General features: G+C 52.5%; 6 protein-coding genes and 1 non-coding gene across 7 annotated transcripts; 1 reads left to right on the plus strand and 6 right to left on the minus strand.

Annotated features, from left to right (window-relative positions):
• Nucleotides 1–844: 844 nt before the first annotated feature.
• Nucleotides 845–3,167, minus strand: ASPBRDRAFT_288275 (putative ab-hydrolase associated lipase). Its single transcript, XM_067622565.1, has one exon. It carries the CDS (start codon nucleotides 2,913–2,915, stop codon nucleotides 996–998), a length of 1,920 nt encoding a protein of 639 aa, XP_067476165.1. The 5' UTR covers nucleotides 2,916–3,167; the 3' UTR covers nucleotides 845–995.
• Nucleotides 3,168–3,419: 252 nt separating this feature from the next.
• ASPBRDRAFT_57477 (sugar porter family MFS transporter) lies at nucleotides 3,420–5,178 on the minus strand (the record flags this gene model as incomplete). The annotated part of the gene is made up of 4 exons (XM_067627749.1): nucleotides 3,420–4,117; nucleotides 4,173–4,634; nucleotides 4,689–5,017; nucleotides 5,081–5,178. 4 exons carry the CDS (start codon nucleotides 5,176–5,178, stop codon nucleotides 3,420–3,422), a joined length of 1,587 nt encoding a protein of 528 aa, XP_067476166.1.
• Nucleotides 5,179–6,618: 1,440 nt separating this feature from the next.
• Nucleotides 6,619–6,706, minus strand: ASPBRDRAFT_t215. The gene has a single exon. It is a non-coding gene; the product is annotated as a tRNA-Glu (tRNA).
• Nucleotides 6,707–7,241: 535 nt separating this feature from the next.
• Nucleotides 7,242–9,274, minus strand: ASPBRDRAFT_32677 (putative manganese ion homeostasis (Fr); the record flags this gene model as incomplete). The annotated part of the gene is made up of 2 exons (XM_067623044.1): nucleotides 7,242–8,891; nucleotides 8,960–9,274. 2 exons carry the CDS (start codon nucleotides 9,272–9,274, stop codon nucleotides 7,242–7,244), a joined length of 1,965 nt encoding a protein of 654 aa, XP_067476167.1.
• A 389-nt stretch (nucleotides 9,275–9,663) lies between these two features.
• ASPBRDRAFT_209363 (cation diffusion facilitator family transporter) lies at nucleotides 9,664–12,082 on the minus strand. The gene is made up of 4 exons (XM_067621864.1): nucleotides 11,676–12,082; nucleotides 11,570–11,616; nucleotides 11,416–11,502; nucleotides 9,664–11,357 (listed from the first exon to the last, which is right to left on the minus strand). The coding sequence occupies exons 1-4, from the start codon at nucleotides 11,752–11,754 to the stop codon at nucleotides 9,996–9,998; spliced, it is 1,575 nt and encodes a 524-aa protein (XP_067476168.1). The 5' UTR covers nucleotides 11,755–12,082; the 3' UTR covers nucleotides 9,664–9,995.
• A 1,422-nt stretch (nucleotides 12,083–13,504) lies between these two features.
• Nucleotides 13,505–14,585, minus strand: ASPBRDRAFT_46193 (uncharacterized protein). Its single transcript, XM_067625580.1, has 2 exons — nucleotides 13,773–14,585; nucleotides 13,505–13,704 (listed from the first exon to the last, which is right to left on the minus strand). Exons 1-2 carry the CDS (start codon nucleotides 14,382–14,384, stop codon nucleotides 13,570–13,572), a joined length of 747 nt encoding a protein of 248 aa, XP_067476169.1. The 5' UTR covers nucleotides 14,385–14,585; the 3' UTR covers nucleotides 13,505–13,569.
• Nucleotides 14,586–16,155: 1,570 nt separating this feature from the next.
• Nucleotides 16,156–18,160, plus strand: ASPBRDRAFT_131628 (uncharacterized protein; the record flags this gene model as incomplete). The annotated part of the gene is made up of 9 exons (XM_067618349.1): nucleotides 16,156–16,347; nucleotides 16,405–16,527; nucleotides 16,587–16,696; nucleotides 16,752–16,873; nucleotides 16,922–17,155; nucleotides 17,219–17,399; nucleotides 17,455–17,513; nucleotides 17,571–17,629; nucleotides 17,675–18,160. 9 exons carry the CDS (start codon nucleotides 16,156–16,158, stop codon nucleotides 18,158–18,160), a joined length of 1,566 nt encoding a protein of 521 aa, XP_067476170.1.
• Between the last annotated feature and the right edge of the window lie 472 nt (nucleotides 18,161–18,632).

Consider the following 18,632-nt stretch of genomic DNA (forward strand, 5'->3'; position numbering starts at 1 on the left):
AAGTTTGGCTGCTGACGAGGGGGAGGGATGAAGGGAGGATATGACGTACCCCCTTGTCTTCAAATTCACATGTACCATGAGACATATGAAGATGATGAAGAAGAAGCCGGGATTGACATTTGCCATGGAGTAGCATCAAAATGAAACACATAACCTTCATTCCACCTTGCTGCTGCTGAAGTGGTAGTAGTACCAGTACCTGCGTTGTCCGCAACTAACACACACAAGTGGAGAGGAAAGGTACCTTGAAGACGAGAAGATGATACACACTACAAAGTATACATGCATGTGCACCCCACCATCATCTAGTACTAGTAATCACCCAATAACATCAACCTATCTGAAAGGCTAAGCAAACTGTCAATTCTCTCGGCTAACCAACTAAGCTATGTACGTGAGGGGCATGAGGACCCAGGAGAATAGTGACCAGAGTAGTGGGTGGGTAGTATACGCGTCTTTGCCTGTTTCCTGTTGCCATGGTGGTGGGTGTGGGTAAAGACTAAGCAGCCACTAGATAACTAGATTTCCACTAGAACTACTAACTAACTAACTAACTAGCTAGCTAGTCCAGCCGTTGGAGTCTTGGAGATGAATGGGGGGCCTGGGGGCCCCTGCTCGGTTGGAATGCAAGAGTCGGATTGGTGAGATGGATGGAAAGAGGCCCGGTCGGGGTTAGTCGGATATACTAACGATTCGAGGAATGGTTTCGCATGATTAGGATTCATCCTACTAGTTACTCTGGGGATGTCTGTGTACCACGGTAACTAACTACTGGATGGATTAAAAGACATGTCAGGCAGCTGATGCTATCATCTGCCTCTAGTCTCGTGTCAGAGCCTCTAGCCTGGAATGAATAGTTAGAATAATCAATAATAATATTCATAATAAGCCCACAATACAATCCCTATACGTATCATACATGTCTACTCTATATGCGATATATGTACAGCCGAATTATCCGTATATGCTAATCACAGTGTCATCGAGTCGTAAATTCATCGGGCAGTCCACACGCCCCGTGGCATCCGGCACTGCGTCCGTGCCTCTTGCGGCATCGTCTCCCACAGCACTTGCCGCACTTCCTGGCCCACCTGGTCGATCGCATCCATCGCCCACAGGACATCCAGGTGCTCGTACTCCTCGATCACCTTGGCGTGCACCAGCTGGACGTGCGGCTCTCGCCCACTTTCGAGACGGTGCAGTAACCGGCGTCCGTCCACGAGACCATCCGCGCCTGCGATCCACAGCGCAATGGGAGGCATCTGGGGGCCATACCACGCCGTGTTGCTGCGGAGGACCTCGCCGTCGCCATGGCCTCGCGCCACCCGCTGATCCTCCGCCGCCTCCGCCTGCGTGACCTCGCTCGTCGCGAGGATGCACTTCTGGTGAGCGAAGCACTCGCCCCCCAGCCACCACCGCATCGTCTCTGCGCTCACGTACACGGGCGCGAATTGAAACATCCGATCGCGGAGACCTCGGTCCCAGCGCGCATCGCTCCACCCAAACAGGAAGGAAAAGACGTAGTATCCCAGCGTGCCGTAGATGCGCGGGTGTAGCCGGCGGTGTACCGTCATCATGAACGGAATGAACGCGTGAATGCCAAAGAAGGCCCGGAAGACGAGAGGGGGGATGATCCGCATGAAGCGAAAGTAGACCCGTTCCACCAAGGGGCCCGCGTACACGGCCGGCGCGAGGGCGCAGAAGACGGAAATCCGCTCGCCCAGCTCCGGTCGCTGATCTTTGGCCAGTGCGATAAATGTCTCTGCGGTGCCTTGCGAATGGCCCACGAGTCCCAGCTTCTCAAAGCCGGTCTCGAACAGCACCCGGGAAACCAGGGCCGGCAGGTCCAGCACCCCCATCTGCTGGATGTTCCACGCCCACATCCGGGGATCCGACTGAAACAGCGTCGTGTGTTCCGGGACCATGCCGCACCGATTGTTTCCGAGCCACACATCGTAGCCCGACTTGCACAGAAAGAACGCAAGGCTGTCGTCATCGTTGGCGCAAAATGCCCCGGCGCTTTGCAGCAGCCCGTGCATCAGGAGGACGGGATATTTGCGCGGCCCTCGGCGAGAGGCCTCAGAACTGGTCTGGCCAGTGAAGACGTGTGGGCCGCGCGGGCGCCGGGCCTTAGGAGGCAAGGGCGTGTGTTCCTGCGGGTTGTAGACATGCCACAAGGTGAGGATGAACCCATCCTCGGTTTGCACCTTGAAGGTCTCCACATCTAGCCCTACCCGTCTAGCGTAGTATGCGACATCGCATACAATCGGATCCTTGCCCCCTTCCAAGGGCGGACATTCATCCAATGCCTCCTCATCGACCTCCTTCTCTCGTCGGTAACTCCACCTCCGCGATGCCTTGTTTCGCTCGACCTGCCGTGACCGTTCCTCCTCGCGAAATACCCTCGGGGTGTGAGGCGCCCGTCCGCCTATCTTCTGATGAATCTGCAAGACAGACGCACTAGCGGTCTGGATAATCGCGCCCACGATGACTGTTCCGAGAAAGACGAGGGACAACACGAATGAGATGCAGCGAATGATCAGATGCTGGACCGAGGTAATCAGGGACGGCGGTCCGTACGACGGCAGGGGTGGAAACAATGGGTGCGTCACGTTATTCGCAATCGACGTGCCGAGTTGATTCTTCCATTGAAATGGTCCTTCCTCTCCGAGTAGTCGTTCAGTAACCGCTGAGGCATTTTCCGAGTCCTCAGCACAAACGGGGCCCAAATCCTGCAACTCATACCCGGTCTGTAAGGGCGCCTTCAACCCTGCGTCGGGCGCTGGATGCTCCTCGATGGAACCGACTTCAACGGTGGTATCAAAGTAAGGGGCCTTGTCAAAAACGCGTGATTCAGCGCCCCGGGCAACACTGGTAGACAGCCCCTCGTCGGGGTCAGCGTCGGAGATGAACATGGGGGGATCAGGGTACAGTGGCTGATCCAAAAGTAGGGGAGGAAAAGGGCCTCATTTTTAGTGGACGAGGAAGGGGGAAAAGAGGGAGTCGAGAGGGAGAAATAGGGGATGAAGATCGAGGCGAAGCAGAGACGATCTGGAGTCGCAGCCTTCCCCATGATGAAAGATCGGCCCCAGAATTCAGGCCAGCATCACGTGTGGTGGGCCCGTGCACGTCACCCGGTGGGGCGTGGCGCCCAATCAGCGACGGGCGATCGTTGCCTGAGGCGTCACAGGGGGGTCATTCCTCTCCGGCTCAGGCACTCAGGCACAGTAAAGTCACAAGTGACGTGCAAATGACATGCAAAAGGAGAAATTTGTGAATCAATCGTAGTCATATATATCGTACCGTGCGCTAAATACATCACATCATAGGCTAACTATATAAACAGAAAGAAAAGAAACCCATATCCAATAAAAATCAAAATTATCAAGTCATATCCCAAGCCAGATTAGAATCCAGAATTAAGCCGTCTCAATGTGCTGGGACGACTCGCGCTTCGTGGGGAACTTATCCTCCACTTCGTACACACTCGGCCCGGCCTTTTCGGCATCCGCACCGGCGAAATGGGCCGACGGGATGAATCCCGGAGAGTGCCAGGCCGACGACACCTTCGAGTAGAGCTCGTCCACCTGCTCCAGACTGAGCCCCTTGGTCTCGTAGATACAGGTGTACACAAAGACGACCGCGATCAAGCAGAAGCCACCCCAGATGAAGAACACCTTGGACTGCAGGTTGGCGTTGCCCGGGCCGGAATCCACCATGTAGGGGGTGGCATAGGCAATGGCCCAGTTCAGCAGCCAGTTCGTGGCGGTGGTGATGGAGAGGCACTTGGCGCGAGCCTTGAGGGGGTACAGCTCACCCGTCACCACCCACGCGACGGGGCCCCAGGAGCTGGCAAAGAAGAAGATGTAGATGCAGACAAAGGCGATCAGGACCTTGTTGGCCACATCCGAGGAAGCCACCATGCCCACAATAGCCACGATCAGCTGGCACACGCACATGCCAACCGCACCGAACAGCAGCAAGGGCCGGCGACCCCATTTCTCAACCATGTACAGGCCCGGGAACGTGGAGGCCACGTTGACGATGTTGGTAATGAGGGTGATGACAAAGCTGTTTTGAATGCCCGAGCGCTGGAAAAAGGTGGTTCCGTAGTAGACTGTAAAGCGATTAGTTTGGGAGCCCCTAGCCAGACGTAGAAGAAGCACACTTACAGATGAAATTGACACCAGCGAGTTGCTGCAGGGCCTGCACGGCACATCCGGTGGCCAGCCGCTTACCCAGGGAACCAGTCACGATGTCGCGGAAGCTGGCCTTGCCCACGCTCAGCTCGTATTCGTGCGTGGCGCGGATTTCCATCAACTCATCGACGATGGCCTGGTCATCGGCATTCAACCGACGAAGACGGGCAAGCGCCTTGGCCGCCGCCTCGTGTCTATCCTTCTTGATCAGGAAACGGGGCGTTTCGGGGAGCAAGCTCATTCCGACCACGAGGATGATGGCCCATGCGAACTGAACGGCAACCGGAATGCGGTAGCAGCCAGTGTCCATGCGGTCCTTGGTCGCATTGTTGACGACCGAAGCCAACAACAGACCAATGGTGATGGCCAGCTGGTAGGCGCCGACAATGGTACCACGAATCCACTTCGGGGCCGTCTCAGACTGGTAGAGAGGGACTGTCTTGCCGTTAGCACATGTCTGAAGTATCATCGGGACTTGCGTCGACTTACTAGTTGCCGAGAGGAGACCAACACCAAGGCCAGCAAAGAACCGTCCCGCGACGAACAGCGGGATCGAGGTGGCGGCGGTCTGGAGGATCACACCGAAGCAGAAGACAAATGATTCGATGATCATGGCAATGCGGCGACCAAAGTAATCCGCAACGGGAGCCGAGGCCAAGGCACCAAAGAAAGTACCGGCAGACAGCAACGACACGATCATGGAAGATTGAGATGAGGTCACATCGGGGTAGTCATCGGAGGGATTGATGTAACCGGTCGAGAACATCTTCCGCCAGTATTTCATGGCCAGGATACCACTGATGGTTCCGGTGTCGTATCTATTCGGATCCGAGTCAGACATACATCCCATGCATCACGATTGAGCAAGAGAATCTACATACCCAAAGAGAATACCTCCAAAGGAGACAAACAGGCCGATGATGATGGCGGGGGCCGCTGAGCCCACCGCATCAGCTGGTCTCTTCAACATGAAACCCATGGTAAGGTTCGGCTGCCAAAGGCACAGCAATCGATGGAAGGTAGGTAATGCGGGGTTAGATAAAGATTAGGTGAGCGACGTTGCAGTGCGTGTGTAAGAGTCAATTGAGCCGGAGAAGGTAAGATGATGAGAGATCCATTCTACCCCAGACCCGGGCGATGGAGGCCTTTATGTAGTATTTGGAGCGGGACGCGGGGATGGCCAGCGAGCAGGCAGATTCTTCCCCAGATCCGGCAGACCGACGACCAGACCGGCCGGAATCAGTCATTCTCTGGCTCTCTGCACGCCACAGGACACGGAATCGGGCTAGGTTGGGAGGAACGGGGCCCCAGACTCCGCAGACTCACTGCGACTGTATGAGCCGAGTCTGGAGAAGAGCGTTGGGCCGGTCTCAGCCACGATCAGAGTCGGTCAGTTGGTGAGAATCGGGATAGCGCAGGCGAGCCAATACGGTGAGTTGATTTGGAAGCGGGTTATCTGTTTGTATCTAGAGAGATCTAGAAAGAGGCGCGCGGAGATGAGGCCAGACGCGGGCTGGTGCCGACAGCAAGATGGCAAAAATGAGGCCGGGAACGGCCAGCCAGACTCGCGTGGCCGGCGGGCCAGATCTCCCACTTGTCTTTGCCCGTCACTATTTCCGGCCGGGGATCCCAATCCCCTAGCTCACAATAGGAAATATATACGGTTCCTTGACACACCGATTGATCAGACCCTGCAGGATCTGTCTGTCGGTCCCTGTGGTGTTGTCAAGTTGTCCTGTTGAGTCCGGGGTTCCTGGGGGCCCGAACCGAAATTTCCAGACCAGCTTCCGGCCATTCAGCGCGCTCAGCCACGCTTGCCCGTCGGTGGCAACCATGGATGGCTGCCTCTCCCAAGTCAACAATTGAATTCAGGGTCAAGCTTTTCTCTCTCACCGGGGCCGTTTTAGGCTTGGCCCGTCAACGAAATCGAGTCTCGGCGTTCTTTTTCATCCTTTTTCATCCCAATTGCATGAGCCATGAGAGCAGATTGGTTTGCGCAGGCCGCCACCAGGATGCTTAATTTAGTCTTTTAATGCTCGTGTGATTGGCCCGGTAGGGATGTATCCCCGAAATATGCCCGCTCCTGGTCGAGTATAGTCTAATCCGCACGAGACAAAATGGGTTGATTGCTGGGGGAGTTGCGAGTCTGCGACGCTGGTGGTCTGGTCCCCAAAAGTCTATTTTGGATAGAGTTGGTCACCTGGCCCGGCAGGGAAAAGATCGCCCGTGGGATGCTGATGGAAGGTTCAGTGCAGGTCTATCACCCATGGATGTCCCCCGGTAGTATTGCGTGCAGATAATCAACACACGAGGCTCATGATGTAAGTGGACTGAGTGGTTGAGTAAATAAAACTGAGATGCAAAAAGCGTAAAAAAGAATAGATAAGAGTAGTCAGAAAATGATGGAAAAGAAATACATCTCCGATACGGGGAATCGAACCCCGAGCTGCCGCGGTCAAGTCTTTCGGTTTGAAAGGCGGCGATGTTAGCCGTTACACCATATCGGATGTGATGGAAAATATTATCCTCCTTTTGCCTATACAAACCCGCTGCCAAGTGACATGCCGGAAACAATCGAATCGATCTGTCATTATTGCTGGTCCACATTCCATCCCACCTTTGATCGTGTTGAAAGCTCATCATGTAGACAATTGGTAGAACTGTAAATTTTCATGGACGTGCTTTTCTCGCGATTGAATGAATTTCTTCTCAATCAAGTACTACCTCAGGAGATGTAGGTGCCATCAACGACGGTCTCTAGTACTCCGCCGTAATATATATATATGGTCCTACGTACTACCGTCTGGCATCATCTTTCAAACACCAACGTAGTCAACATGGCCGGACAGGAATTGCTACCAGCCACCCAGTACCATTATACATGTACCCAGTACCTATAATATAGTTCTTTTATTGCCTCCCACCATTCTAAGACGCCATTCATCCATGCACGCCTGCCCAAAGTTACAAGATGCAAACCCCAGATATCTATGTACAGAGCCAATATTTACCATCCCGGAAGAACCCAGAAAACACGATCGCTTACCATCGCCAAATGAGGAAGAAGTACCAACACAATGCAATCTTGGCCACTCCCATAACCGACGCAAGGAATTCCTCCTTGATCAGGGTGACCGGGGAAGCACTAGCCCCCGGCCGCCGGGACCCGCCACGCACTGGCTTCCACTTGGGGGTGCCCCATTCGTCCTCATCTGAGCTCGCGTAAGTAGCGTACATGGGAGGTGCGTTCACCGCACGGCTGGCCAGCCCATGCGGCGACGGAAACGTGGAGCTCGACGTACCAGAAGATGCGGTCTTGTAGCGGGCCGGGCGCTGCGGGGGTGGGGAGCGATGTTCCGACAAGGGCAGAATGGGCTCGTCGGCACTCGTCCGGGATGGGAGATATTTTACAAGGATCGCAGCGCGCACGAGCAACACGCAGAGGGTGAAACCAAGGATAACCCCGTAATAGATGAAGACGGACAATTGATCCGGGAGAAGACACAGGTGGTTTTGGATCGTACGACCGCCATTACTAGTCCCGTCGGATTCACCCGTGGCCAGATCAAGAGGATTCCACAGGCTGGTGAGTACAAAGCCCGGTTGCCGGATCCCCATGGCCCATGAAAGGCTCTTCACGGTGATCTCCTTGGGCGACCCGCTGAACTCGTGGTGGGAGATTTCGCAGTAATCGTGGTCATCCCCCGAATACATTTGGACCAAATTAGGCCCGACCTTCGAGACAATGTCCCGAGAAATGGCCGGGGTCAGGACGTTCTGATACTGATAGCCCCGACCCATCGGAATGGCGTTGCGCTCATCCTCCTCCAGGCCTTCGCCACTGGGAGGGTAGTGTTCGCGATAAGGTCCGCAGGGCGTGGCCGGTCGGCGATAGAGTGGTACGTGAGAAAGAAGAATCGTGGGAAACCCCGCAACCTCTGGCTTAAGCTGCGGGTCGACGGACGGCTCGAAAATATCAACAGCCCGATGCTGAAACTGACGGCCCTCAGTCTTATTGGAGAGCATGCGTAATGCCTCAACTTCCGCCCTACCCCGATGCACGTTCATGCGGTCGAGGAAATCCTGAGTATCCTTCCAGATGCGTTCGTTGGGCTGCTCTCCATCGCCCGAACCTGTGCCCGAGCTGCCTGTCTCCGGGTCCGGCTGGTCCATGGCGCTCAGCGACACAGTGTCAACAGAGACAAAGGTATGGTTTCCAATGACATCAACACGGTTGCTTTTGCCGAAGAAGCTCTGGAATCGATCGCGTACTGGGATCTGGACACCCGAGCCAAAACCCAGATCGTGATTTCCGGGCAAGCCAGTGATCAACCTCCGCCCGAGCGGGTGATGTATATGCTCATCGCCATCTTTCCATGTATCTACAAAGATTTTCACGAACCGATGGAACTCTTTCTTCCAAAATCGATCCTTGTATTTCTTGTAACGCTTCTCCGGGCTCGAACTGGATGCCGTAGCCCATTCCCTGCCCCCGTCAAAAAGGTCACCCAAGAACAACACGGAGTCTGGACCTAATTCTTTCTGAATGGACGAGAAGGATCTCCGAAGGTATTGGTCGGTAAATTTGACGGTCAACGTCGAAAGAGGCCACGGCCGGCCGGGATAGGTGTGCGGATCGACCAATTGCGGGTCAGCGATGAAGGCGACATGATGAGGAAGGGCGTCTTGGGGCTGTATCGGGCGAGCATGACCAGTTAGTGAAAGACAGAAAGGGACAAATTCCAACTTCGATCACCTACCCATCTCTCCCAATTACCCCAATTGCATGCCTTCACGCTGTCTTGAAAGACAGCCCGTTCGCCCCACCATAGTGTACAGATCCATAGAACAATTAAAGCGTTCGAGACCGTGAAGACATATTTCAGAATTCGCTTGAATAGCGACCACAGCGCATGTCTACTACTTATCGCCTCCCGTAGATCTGAAGCCCACCGTTGTGGCCATGGCGGCGGTGACTGATCCCGTTCCAGCCCTTTCGAAGATCTTGCACGAGTGCCTCGGCGGGCAGGACGATAAGAGTCGGCAACGGCGCTGTGCGAGTATGAATAGCTCATGTCGTTGGTTCAGCCTCTGGATGGTCGAGCGCAGCTCTGCTGCATTGCGGTACCGAGGCTAACACACGAGAGGTGGGTAGCTAGCAGTTGACCGAACTGGAGGTCATGCTTTGGGGGGCATCAACAATTGCAAGGAATCACAATAAACGAGCGACAGGTTAGCTAGGTATTGATTATAAGAACGAGGGAATGAGAGTCAGTGCATGACGATGTGGGAATGGTCCAAGGGGGATCGCCGCCGATTGACGATGGAGACACGTCACGTGTGCTGCGGCTGGGCGCGACTCTTTTTAAGACAGTTTTGGCCCCAGGCCGCGATAGTCAGGGTCTGGGAAACCCTTGGCAGCCATGGCACTGCCACCACACTCCACTCTGGTCCATAATTCAGGGGATAATGCTACTGAAGGCGAAGATAGTAGAGTAAGATCACATGCAATAAGATTGCTAAGAATACAGGAAAAAGAATAAGAAAATGTAAGGAATGCAATTACACTTGTCAGTGACAAGTCTCATCACATGCAGCCATCTAGGAAGTCCACCCAACATGCACCAAGTTTACCTGGGACGCAATATCAACAACGGCCAGCCCAAACACATAGGTTCCAGTCATATAAATAAGGGGGTATGATGAACAGAAAGGGAAATTAATATGGTGAGGTTGTAAGGAGGGTGTGGGAATAAAAAAAAAATCATAGGATAGGTAGAATTTTATCGCATCACCTTACGGTGACTGCTTGGGACAACACTGGCCACCCCGGGCACACTCCTCGCCACATTCTAGGAGGCACGCTTGCGAATCGCCTTCAGGTACACTGGGTGTCCGACTGGGAAGCGTCCCCGAAGCGGAGGCTCCGTTGCTACCACCACGGGACTCCGAGGGGGCCATGATCGTATCCTCAGCGTCACTGTCAGGAGCGAATTCTGGCTGGATCGTCGATGAATGGATCCCATAAGCGTGCAAGCACTTCCTCACTTGCCTGGCCAAACGCATATAGCGCTCGGAGCCTTCGCCCTTGATCTCCGTGTCCACCTGGATATGAATGGAGGCGACTATCTTGGTGTCGCTCAGCTGCCAGACGTGCAAATGGTGGGAGCCGATCACGCCCGGAAGTCCTTCGATGTCCTCCTTGATGTGGTCGATGCTGAGGCCATGTGGCACTGCCTGCAAGAGAATCCGCGAGGCAGCCTTGCATAGGGGAATGGCGGAGAGCAGAATGATCACTGTAATAACCAGCGAAATCCCAGGGTCCACGTAGAATCGCCAAGAATAATCGGTCAACCAGATGACGAGAGCAGAAGCAATGACACCGATGTTGCCCAGTGCATCGCCCATCACATGAAGGAAGACACCCCGCATGTTGAGATCATGGCCATGGCCGTGGCCATGCTTTTCGTCCTTGGGCTTCGGTTGAGCATGATTGTGGAATTTGTGGAGATCATCGTCGGCCGCAGCAGTCCGGGATCGAGAAAGCGAACCCGTCTCTTCGGTATATTTACCGGTACGACCGCCGTGACCAAGAAGGGCGGAGCGCTCAGATGGCTGGCCGTCCGCTCCCTCTTGGAGATCGCTGTCCGAGCCGGACTGTTCATCATCGTAACGGTTTTTACTGGCTGCGATAATCTCCTGTCTCATACTAGCGGGATGAATCTGAATGTCTTCCACGTCAACAAATCCACGGCCGGTCGCACCGCTGTAGCGACGACGTTGACTGTCTAGGGTTCGGTGGCGACGCGAATAGGGAGAGGGTGGCTCGGCACCACCAGTCTGGTTGTTCTGGCCATCTGTGTGCACGTGGTCATGATCGTGATCATGGTCTGCAGCATGCACATGGTCCACATCTGCGCCTTCTTCCAAATCTCCAGGGCCATGACTGTGACCGTGCCCGTGGGAGTGATCATGGAACAGCACAAGGCCAATTATATTCGACAGCAAGCCGAGACATCCGACGATGCAGACGAACTTCGGGTTCTTCACTTCCTGAGGCTCAACGAGTCTTTGTATAGCTTCCAGGAAAATCGACAGACACAAGGCGACCAGGAAGACGCCATTAACTAGGGCACCAAGAGTTTCTGCGCGTTGCCACTAAACAACCAGACTGTTAGAACAAAGGATGGACTTTTGGGACTGGAGAAAGGTTTACCCCGTAAGTGTACATCTTTGAGTTGGTTTCGCGGTTGGCGACCTTGACAGCCCAGAGTCCCACACATAGTGACAGTACATCATTCAGCTGTACCGATACTGGTCAGAATTATGCCACCTAAGGTTTTCGAGTAGAATGGTGAGGCAGGGCGTACCATGTGAAACGAGTCGGCAACCAGGGCAAGGGAGTGAACGGAATAACCTGTGCGAAGAACTATTGTTAGAAAAAGGACACAAGCATGTAACCGCATGAGCACGAACCGGCAATCAATTCCAGCAAGAAAAATGCCGTATCTATCGCCAACAGGATCAAGATCCTGTTTGTCTTGGAGAGACCCATGATCGTTGAGGCCTTGCGCTCAGTGGCGCGAAACTGGACGAGAAAAGGGACGGATGACGGCAGATCCCCAGTCTAGGCGTGGTTGTAGTCGTTCATATATCAGAGTCCGTAGGAGGAAATGCGAACAAAGGGGAGAATATGAGGAGAGAAGAGAACAGGAGACAGAAGGCCGGGCGATAAATAAGTCATGGAGGGAATGAGGGAGAAAGAGTTACGCGCATTTCCTTGAGCGACCAAGTGGAGAGAAAGGCAGAGTCCGACGGGAGGCCGACCGGACCAAAGTGGCGTTAGTTGCTGCTCCGGCCTCAGGCGCCCATCCGGCCTCGGCGGGGTTTAGCGGCCAGCCTTACCATCGTCATCTCCACTTCAGTTTCCTGCTCTCCTACCTAACTATCTAGTTATTCTTCACTCAGTATTCACTGTGCCATGCATTACTCTGTTACTTTGGTGAGGAATGCGAGAGACATCAGTCATGCTGGCACCTTCAAAACCTATCTGTCGGCCACATGCACTACCCAAAGGTGCTTGCAGCTGCCGACATCATCAAGGTACAACAGGTAACTACGTGGTACCGGACTCCACAGTCACGGAGCAGCAACCGGCGGTTTCTCCACCGTCTCCTGAACTGCTTTGACTAATAAACTACATAACCTGTTACGCCGCTACGATCTCCCGTGTCCCCTCAAGTGATTGTCCTGACCTTGCTAGGATATGAGTTGCTGCTTCTACAGACTCGTATTAATTTACTGTGCCAGTCCATTCTCCGATGTCCTGTCCACAAGACTGCAAACGCGCCAGCATCTTTGTTGCGTGTGCAACATCATGACTCGGTAAAAAGAATTTTTTGGCACTAAGGCCAAAGACTAATGCAGCGGCTAGAACGCCATGGGCGACCGTCAGTGCGCTAGCCATGCAACTATATTCTATTTTAGCGAGCAGCCGACCGGCTAGACAATGTTTCATTTTGTGAAATGAAGTGTGCCTGAAGGTCTGCTTAAGATCGTACTCATTCGGCATCCTGGCCACCCATGAAGAGATGGGACAATTCTGGTATCTGGACAGCTTCTGGAAGGCTGACTGTGATATGGAACTTGACGGATCAGCGTAACTAGGGTCAAAGTAAGTCGAAAGTAACGTTTCGGATAACGGAGCAGATCTAAATCGCTTGGAGATTATAGCCTGCACACTATTTATGACTTGATCCACTGTCGCCAATTTCACCGAAGGAAATGCCTCGTGCTGACATTTGGTTCCACACTCAGCTTTGATAACTTTCGAAGCTTGAACAGCCTCAACAGATGAGACCGGACTTACTCCCGTCTTTCCGGCTTATATTGATGGGTACTTTTAGCCCCTCCACTCATTTTCTAGCGGTCTCTTAGCCAGAATCTGGCACATCGGCCATGTCAATCCTGTTTGACAGTGAACCGAAAGACGTATAGCGGAGCATTATAGCCCTGCAGGGTTTAAGCGAAAGTCACTACCTCCCACAACGTACTAATCCCTTCAGTTTGATTAGCTATATTGGCTGCCATTATGGTGCTGATACTCCTTTCAGTAGAAATGGCTGACTATAATAACATGGGTTATGGAATCTAAAGCCTATTTGGGATAGATGCGTCACGTCGCAATTGTCTGGAGCGACCGCTGTACGCTAGCCGGTCTAGCAACCGGTAGCAGTAGTATGCCACCAAGTAATCAGAAAAAGCGAAGCATCTACCCGTAGACATCACAGAAAGTATCATATACAGCCTATACTCGAATAACCAGTTACCAGAATCGCTGTCTGTCCATGAAAGCCTGCAGCATCAACCTCTATGCTGTATATGGAGGCGGCGGCGGAGACATCTTTCTCTCCCCCTCTCCCTCCCCCTCGGAGCTCTCCTCCTCCAACCAGTCCCTGGCATCCTTGCTATTCATCTTCTTCTCCTTAACCGGGATCTCCATCTTCTGCATCTCAAACAACAGTCAGCAAACCGCAGAATAAAATACAATATGAATAGATAAATAAAACTTACCTTCCCATCCCCCTTCTTCAGCACCACCACCTCTTCCCCCTCCCTCACCCTCCCCACCAACACCCCATCCTTCCAAACCCCATTCCTCACCACCATCCCCTCCAGATCCGTCTTCACCAGCACACAACCCAACACATCACAATCCACCAGCTTGCACCGCTGCAGCCGACACTCATCCGCAATCATGCACCTCGACACATTACTCCGCCAGAGAGAACTCCCGCCCATCACACTCGCATCTTTCAGTTTGCTGCGCTTCACGGACGAGCCGTCGCGGAGGATCACATTGGAGAGGATGCTCCGGTGCGAGTAGGTGTGAGTACCGAAGGAGGTGTGCGTAGCTTCGGTGCGGGAGACAGAGGCGTGAGTGAGGGTGGTGTGTTTGAGGTCGGAGCGGTAAATGGATGAGTGCTCGATGGTGCAGGAGGTCAGGGCGGAGCGGAGGAGGCTGGTGGTGGTGGTGGGGATTCCACTAGCGGAGCGGGTGATGGTCACATCGCGGAGATGGCTGCGGGTGATGGTATCGGAAGGGGTGAGGTCGGTGAAGGTGCTGTTGGTGAGGGTGGAGCGGGTGATGGTGGGGAGGGTGGAGGTTGATACTATCGAGGCCATTGTGTGGGATGGATCTGATGTTCATACAAAGTAGATAGCACGAGGGAGAATAAGGTTAGATGATCAGGATGGATGAAGTAAGGGGATCCAAGTATGTTGCTGCCTATTGGATCCTCTGATCGTACATATATGCTTGGCTACTACTCCGTATTGTTCATATGAATGTTGATGGATGCCTGCCCACTCTTTACTAGTTTAGGCCCCTAGATTTCGCATCTGACTAAGATGAAGATACGCAAGGCTGAGCCGTGGGGATATTTACTCCACCTTGGATTCATAGGGCGATTGATTGTTCTAACGGACGGACTTCTTCTACAGATGCGCCTTGAAGAAGCCTTCATAGCAGTTTTGAATATGCGATTCCATATGCTTCTGCGCTAATTTACCACCTTGAGTTGTTTTCACAAAAACCCATGTATTCCTATAAGATGTTGTCATGAAATCTAGCATATCACTGTGAGAGCCAGTCATCTAGGATGTTGGAAAACTTTAAAGCCATGCTAATATCACAGATACTGTCACAATTTGTTCGTATTTTATGGACAAGACTCCACGAAGAGACCACAGGCTTGATTTCACAATGCTGGAGAGCCGAAAACCTGGATTAGAAAGCAGTCCTCCGTGCCGAGGCTGACCTTGTGGATGGTGCATGTGCATACATGACTGAGACATGCCTATCGGGCTAGCCGGGCCTATCGTTTTCCACTCATGCATTCTATCCAGTGGCACAGATGCTAGCACAGGATATCTGGGCTGGTTTTGCTGTGGCTGATTCTCAGCACGACATGGTCAGATAGGAGCATGCCATTTCCCAGCATAGACGGATATGATGCTTTCAGGTGCATCACCCGCAAATGAGGGTGCCTTTCGCTCTAAATAACAAAACAAAATAGTGAAAGGTGTGTATCGCATTCAGAGATAGCTTTAGGCATGTGTGCATGGAATAGAAAGGAATAGAATTGTCAATCTATTAATAGAGCGCTATCCCACAATGCGGTAGACATCCCAAAGGTCTGCATGGAATAGAAGGGGATTGCCAAGTTATTAATAAAGCTTTATCTCAAGATGAGGTAGACACCGCAAAGGTCTGTACGCATCTTTGGGATGAAGAAACTCAGCTGTGTCATGGCAGCAAGTGTGAAGGTGGCGACACGAAGGAAACAATATGCCGCAGATTCTATTGGGTGGCATAATGATTTGAATGAGAAACTGTTTGAGAAACCAAGAATGAAAGCGCTGATACACCTGCAGAAGGATGTAAGGTTGTCCGCCTATGAACTTAAATCCTAGACTCGAGGAGCTGCTAAAGCCGGTAGGGACGTGAAAAGATGTCTTGGAAAACCTGACTGCTGCCCAGAGTATCTGGCATGGCTTGGCTTTGAGGTCGGTGTGGTTCGCCTATAGAGCAAGGTGCTGTTTTTCTGTTTCGCGCATTGTTGTCTTCGCTCTCAGATCCAAGACCAAACGCTGGCTGTCATAACCTCACTCTACCAGAACAATGTGAATGATCATCCTCCACGCGAGTCAAGTCGTACAAAGAGCGGCAGATAGCGATTTTCGGTAGATAAACCGGGCCAGAATCATTCTTCCAAAGCAAGGGTACGGCGAGCACGCTCAGTTGAACAAACCCCTTGCTTCACCATGTAGAGATACAACAGCTCTTAAGAAGCCGATGCCAAGTTCGCAAGGTTAATTGATGGGCTCAGGGTAGTTGATGGTCAGTGCATGGCTCGAAAGGTTGCTTAGACTTTGACAGCCATACATAACGAAAATGACACCTGATTTAGATCGAAAAGGTACCGTCGTCAGCCTCGAGAGCATCCAAGATGGCGAAATCGACATTCTCAATCTGGGCGACGGTGTCGCCCCCACAATCAACGGGGATGGAATGCCGCGACAGTTCAATTGGCTTTCAACTCTCGGGATTTCTTTCTCAATTACAAACGCCTGGGCAGGGTACATGGTAAGCATCCTCGTCAAAGCGCCCGTGACATCTTCTGAAGCGCCCAATGGTATGCAGAGCAACTTTGGCCAGATCCTGGCGTATGGCGGTCCTCGATTAGTGATATTTGGATCGATCTGCGCTTTTGTCGTTCAAATCATAGTAATTCTCGGGCTCAGTGAGCTGACATCAGCCTTTCCGGTATGATCTCTGATATTGCGTCCTTCGGGCTTGTTATGATCGCATGCTCACAGCACTAGTCAACTGGAGGTCAGTACTATCTTTGCTACATGCTCAGTCCGACCAAATCGAAAAGGTTCTCTGCCTTTGTTGTCGGATGTATGTCCGTCTTAGCATGGTGGATAGTGACGTGGGTTGCACCGCCTCTGATCTGTCGATCGTCAAGGTCCTGATGATCGCTGCAGATCTTCCGGTATTCAGATGATTACGGCCTCCCTTGCGGGCATCGTCAGATTTTGGCACCCAGAGTATACGGCCGCCCAATGGCACATATACCTGGTATATATTGCTACGTCTCTGCTCACATGTGAGGATCATGGTCCGAAATGGCATTTGGGAGTAGCTAACCCACTAGTGGTACCAATATTCCTGGCCCCGAGTAAAATCAACTGGACGGTTCATACGGCTCTCTTCCTATCTCTTACGGGTATGGCCCTCATTATCATTATGTCACTGGGTATGTGCCGGGAAAAACAACCAGTATCATTTCTGCTGCAATCTGGACACGGTGAATCTGGCTGGAACGAAGGGACTGCGTGGATGCTGGGCATAATGAATGCGATGTACTGCATGACTGGAATTGATGCTGGTATGTCTGTCTCTGTAGGTTCAGCTATCCATCGTCGCTTACTGACTGACCGATGATGTCTAGCTATTCACATTAGCGAAGAGCTCCCTCAACCAGAAAAGCGTGTCCCTCAGGCCATGACCTTGAGTGTGATTCTGGGTATCGCTACCTGCCTTCCATTGTCTGTCGCACTGATGCTCTGCATGTCCGATATGGAAGCGGTTGTGAATTCGGAACTCCCAAGCATGGAGCTGATCTATCAGGCGTATGTGTTACCGTGTTGGCCTCTTTCATGACTGATTTCTGACTGCCCTCGCTAGCACAAAGAGCAAAGGTGTCACTACCTTTTTGTCAGTCTGGCTCTTGATTGTCTATGCTGGTAGGTCCTGAAGACACTGTATATGCCTAACTTTGGGCTGACTGCCGAGCTATATAGCCTCAGTCCCGTCTCAATGGGTGACGTGCGGCAGAATAGCATGGGCTATGGCACGCGATGTAAGCGTCTGTATGATACTGATGGCTGCAAGCTGACTAGATCAGATTAACTCCCCGTCAGCAAGGTACTTTGCCAAAGTAGACGACAAGCTCAAGTTCCCTGTTCGCGCCACAGTCGCTAGCTTCGGATTTGTCGCTATCTATAGTCTGCTATACTTGGTTTCGTCGGGCGCTTTTAACATGATCACCAACAGTGCAGTTCTCTTCCTCAACATAACTTACGTGGTGCCACAAGGGATAGTTTTGGTATCAGGAAGAGCAGGCGCACTACCTCGTCGATATTTGAACCTCGGCTGCTTCGGCTATCTCTGCAACGCCTTTGTCATCCCGTGGATTGTTGTGCTCGGAGTGTTTGTCTGCCTGCCCCTTGGGTTACCGGTAGAAGCTGAGTCGATGAATTATACGTCTGCCGTGCTGATTGGTCTGTTTGGCATTGTGCTTCTGTTGTGGCACCAACTAGGAAGAATAGCCTTTCAGGGGCCCCAGATTGACAGGGGTCTGATGCAGGAGGTAGATTCTGGTTTCAGGTGAAAGAAGTTAGCTGAACTGTTACCTCGCAAGGGACGCGGCAGCCAGTCATCGCTTACAGACTCGGAGATTTGCGAAACCCCAGAGACGCGAGACTGCAGTCAAGACCTTGCTAACTGCGACTTCGCTGGCGACACGTGGGTGAAGTGCATATGTCTGTGAAGCAGATCTTAATATCGAAAGCGAGCGGGAACAGACGGCGTGGTTATTGCTTTCGAGTCTGTGTGACAGTGACAAGGGACTCCCAGATACCAAAAGCCTACCCTGAGTGCAGACCCTGTCATTGCGAAGACATTGAACGGGTGCAATGTGAATCTGGTATTCACTTCAGGGAGATGGCACTGTTGTTGCCTGCGTCAGAGTGGCATCAGCCTCCATCATGCTATAAAGATCAGCCGGAAGCTTCAGCCAACCTTCCTCTCTTTCCCCTTTCTATTTCCTTCTGTGCGACTTCAATTGATCAACAATCTCCATC

Source organism: Aspergillus brasiliensis, assembly GCF_001889945.1.
Source record: "Aspergillus brasiliensis CBS 101740 unplaced genomic scaffold ASPBRscaffold_11, whole genome shotgun sequence".
NCBI classification, from domain to species: Eukaryota; Fungi; Ascomycota; class Eurotiomycetes; order Eurotiales; family Aspergillaceae; genus Aspergillus; species Aspergillus brasiliensis.